Source organism: Priapulus caudatus, unplaced genomic scaffold (assembly GCF_000485595.1).
Source record: "Priapulus caudatus unplaced genomic scaffold, Priapulus_caudatus-5.0.1 Scaffold996, whole genome shotgun sequence".
NCBI lineage: Eukaryota > Metazoa > Priapulida > Priapulimorpha > Priapulimorphida > Priapulidae > Priapulus > Priapulus caudatus.
In genome coordinates this window covers 20,884-25,024 of record NW_014578057.1, presented here as the reverse complement: position 1 = coordinate 25,024, position 4,141 = coordinate 20,884, and the positions used below count along the sequence as shown (strand labels likewise).

The 4,141-nt window shown below is 47.8% G+C and overlaps 1 protein-coding gene across 1 annotated transcript in view; it reads right to left on the bottom strand.

Annotated features, from left to right (window-relative positions):
* The window catches only part of LOC106814879 (BTB/POZ domain-containing protein 1-like), a 10,258-nt gene that overhangs the window by 5,766 nt on the left and 351 nt on the right, over positions 1-4,141 (bottom strand). The window contains exon 2 of the mRNA XM_014819253.1: positions 1,348-2,455. Within this exon, the coding sequence (XP_014674739.1) occupies positions 1,348-2,455 (1,108 nt within the window). The remainder of the gene's footprint in view (positions 1-1,347; positions 2,456-4,141) is intronic.

The following is a 4,141-nucleotide window of genomic DNA, read 5'->3' as shown; positions in this document are numbered from 1 at the left end:
CGAGCCGTTGAGATTTGTGCCGCAATTCCGTATTTCATCCTATACCTTAAGTTAAGGGGGAAATATTCCCCCTCCATTGACACATCTTGACCTTTGACCCTTGACCCCCAAATTCGCCATCCCCAAGGGCCAAGTCCCTCCCTACGTTGCGCAAACTGCCCGTACGCCGTGAACTCCACCCACTACCGTCAGTTGATCACACGCTAGGACAACTGAGACTCGAGGAGGGAAAGTTTTCTCCAAACTGGACGCCAACCCTGGTTTCTGGCAAGTCGACCTTGATGTGGAGTCACAGTTACTCACAACTTTCATTACTCCATTCAGACGTTTTGCCTTCAGACGACTTCCCTTTGGTATTTCTTCCGCTCCTGAGTACTTTCAAAAGAGAATGCAGAAGATTCTAGAAGAATTAGATGGTATCGTCTGTGAGATGGACGACATACTCGTCTTTGGGGGAAACCAGGACGAACATGACAGGAGACTGTTAGGCCAAACAAAAAATAGGTGTGTTTCCTATTGCATCGAAAACAAAAGTAGGGTAGGTAGGGATTTTTTATATTTTTTATTTTATTTTTTTTTAATTTTTATTTTTTATTCTTTGGTTTCTAATATCCCTCTGATGCATGCTATAAAGTGGTGTATAGGTAGGGATAAGTTAGTAAGCAAGTACAGAACGTGTTTGTAGTAAAAAATCTCAAGTTTTGTCTGTCAAATTTCAAATTTTTAAAAAAAATTATAAATTTTTTTTTTTGAAAAAAAAGTTTAGGGTTGGCCCTAATAATCTAGGGACGGTCGGTCGACCGGAAACACACCTATTTTTTTGTTTGGCCTTAGCAGTCTTATGTCGACTAGGAAAAGCAGGTATAAGGCTAAACGTCGAGAAATGCGTCTTCTCCGTCCGCTCAGTGAAATTCGTCGGTCACCTCATTGGTGAAAACGGGATTAGCGCCGACCCGCTCAAGGTTAACGCTATTGCAGAGATGGAACGACCCACTAACGTTAGCGAACTGAGACGATTTCTTGGCATGGCGAACCAGCTTTCTAAATTCATACTGGATCTGGCTGAGACAAACAAACCTCTCAGAGATCTTCTCGCGAAAGATAACGCGTGAATTTGGTCTGACGCTCAAGACCAAGCTTTCGAGAAAGCAGTGAAAAAAATACACGGGGGCTCGGGGCGATTTAGCCCCCGAAATGCCAAAAAGAGCCCCGGAAATGCCAAAAAGAGCCCCCGTAAATTTGCATAGATTGTAAGCTATGTGCCGCGCGTACCTGTAATATATGTGCCGCACATACCTGTAGCTACACATCACGACCAGCCATCTATCGCAGCGCGCATCCGCCTACCTGTGGGTTTCGGATTCACGGTGAAGTGCAGGAAGAGGCTGACGACCTCGCGGTCGGTGAGGATGCCCGACTGCGCCGGCCCGTTCGCAAACTCCTCGACGGTCATCAGCGGGAAGCGGATGAGCGAGAGCGCGCGGCCGAGCACGACGCGCTGGGTCTCCGGCACGACGGCCGTCTGTCGGCGCATGCACTCCGCCTCCGACCAGCGCGCGATCGCGCCGAACAGCCGCGCCTCGCGGATGCGCAGCGTGTCGCGCTCGAGCACGGCGACCAGAGTCTCGGCGTCGATCTCGGCGAAGCCCTCGGCGGCGAGCGCCTCCGTCGTGTTCTTGTCGATCGTCTCGAGGCAGAGCGCGGCGAGCTGTGGCTCGTCGAAGAGCCGCGCCTGCGTGAGCAGCATGAACGCGTTGTCGCTGCTCAGGTTCTTCTTGAGGAAGTCGACGCAGTGCTGCTCGAGAGCCGGCACCGCGTACTTCTTCGCCGTGTACAACGTCGTGATGACCGTCTCCGGCCCGATGTGCACCTCGTCCGAGTAGAGGAAGCGCAGCAGCGCGAGGAAGGCCGCCGGCTCGACGTCCGGCAGCGCAATCTCGAGCGCTGCGGTCGTGTCCTCCGACATCGGCCCGTTGAACATGGCGTCGAAGACGGCGCTGCCGACCGACAGCACGAACTTGTGCGCGGGGATGCGCTGCTGCTGCGGCAGCGGAACGCCGACCATGAAGTGAACGTCGGAGAGTATCTCGTTGTTGAAGAGGAACGCGAGACGCTCGCGGCACGTCGTCTTCGTCGCCTGCCAGTTGTAGTACTGGCCGATGTTGTGCGCGAGGGCGTTGCTGCAGCGCCCCGCGGCGGCGGCGGCGGCGGCGACAGCCGGGCGGTTCGAGTGCGGTCGCAGCCCGCTGCTGCTGCGCCGGCTCAGGTTGGCGCCGCGCGGCCGCGCCTGCGCCTCCTCGTCTGGCCCCTCGAAGAGGAAGGCGTCGAGGTCTTCGCAGAGGTTCTCCATGTTGTTGGCAGCTCCTCCGCAGTTGGCCTGCACGCTGTTTGTCGGCGGTTCCTCCCCACCGGCCGCTCCATTGCCGTTCTCGTCGCTATCTTCTGCTATCTCCTCCTAGAAAAATGCGACGATAGAATAACCGACTTATTTACTGGTGAATTTGGGAGAAAAAGCACTGAGCCATGACAAGACGATACAATTTCGAATACTTTTACCTGCATCAAGGCAAATTAATTCACTGTTGATGAAGTAAGCTATCCGGCCAAGATATGTTCCCTCGGAATTTGTTCCCAAGTCAAACAAGCTCACACACGCACGCACGCACGCACGCACGCACGCACACACACACAGCATACACTTGTACGTTCCCATCAGTATGCCAAAATCTCGACTTGTGTTTAGAATATAATATCACAACATTGATCAGCTGGGACTGATTCTGTGAATCACGAGATACATTAATTAAGGGTAAAAGCTTCTAAACCATAATTAAACACCGATACATTTCCAGATATTTGCTTCCGCAAAAACAGCGTTCCCACAGATCACCTGGAGTGAAATTTAATGACCTTTCCATGACTTTTCATGACTAAAATTTCCGAATTTAATGACTAATTTGAGAAGAATTTGCATATAATAACGAATCATACATCAGTGCATCGATTTCGAAAAAATGTTAATAAACTTTATTTAACATAATGCATGAAATCAACCTGCAAGGTAACTGGGACTGTGTGAGTGGGGCTAGTTATAATGATAATGATTTCAAATATTACAAAAACTTGACAGAAGAAAATACTCCAGGAAAATCTCAAATTTAATGAATTTTAATGACTTTCCCCACTTTCCATGACTTTTCAAAGCCTGGAAAACCAAAATCCATTTGCCATGCCTTTTAATTACTTTTAATGACCGTGGGAACCCTGAACAAGGTAACCTATGGCAACCTGGTGAATTCAGGTCTAACACATTTACTGCAGGAGGATACAATTCCTGATACTGTTACCTGCAACAATACAGTCTGATGCACTACTACTACTAATGATTTCATCGTAAAAGCATCTGAGCCATAATTAAATAGAACTACATTTCTGAAATCTCTACCCGGAATTTTTGATGACACTTGCAACATATGAATCAATGTGTCTCACTATCCTACACAAAGACTAGACTAAATTTGAATGATCAGAATTTCATTGAAGGGTCTGGGTTTAATCGCACGCATATGTAGCCTCAGCTGCATTGAAACCATTTTCTTTAAAAGATGGCACACTTCTTTTCCACATCTGCTGTCTACATTATAGTAACAGTTCATTATATTGTAGTACATTATACTCGTTACTATTACACGAATAGTGTTGGTACCTGTCTAGGATCTTCCTCCTCTTCCTCTTCCGAAACAGTGCGATTTCGGCGCAAATTTTTGGATGCCATCTTTTCCTGGTTTTGTTAGTACTGCAAAGTAGGTGGCTCGCACTGTAGCCAATATCCTACTGTGCCTAGGTCGACTCAGTCTCACAAACAATTCCCTGTAAGTATTGCAAAATTCCACTCGTGAGTATTATAATGCACAAAAATGCTCAATTGGTAGCTAATCACACAATTAGAATGGGAAGGGCTCAACAGCTAATATTCATCCTAAATAGATTAGCTTGAATATAGACTTGTAGAAATGACTATTTTAAAAAGGACCTGTATGCATTTGAATGTAATCATTGATCATTGCTGTCTTATTGCTAACATGGGTGATGCTGAAACACAATTGGGCTCGCCTACTTAATAGCAGCGGTTACCACTAAC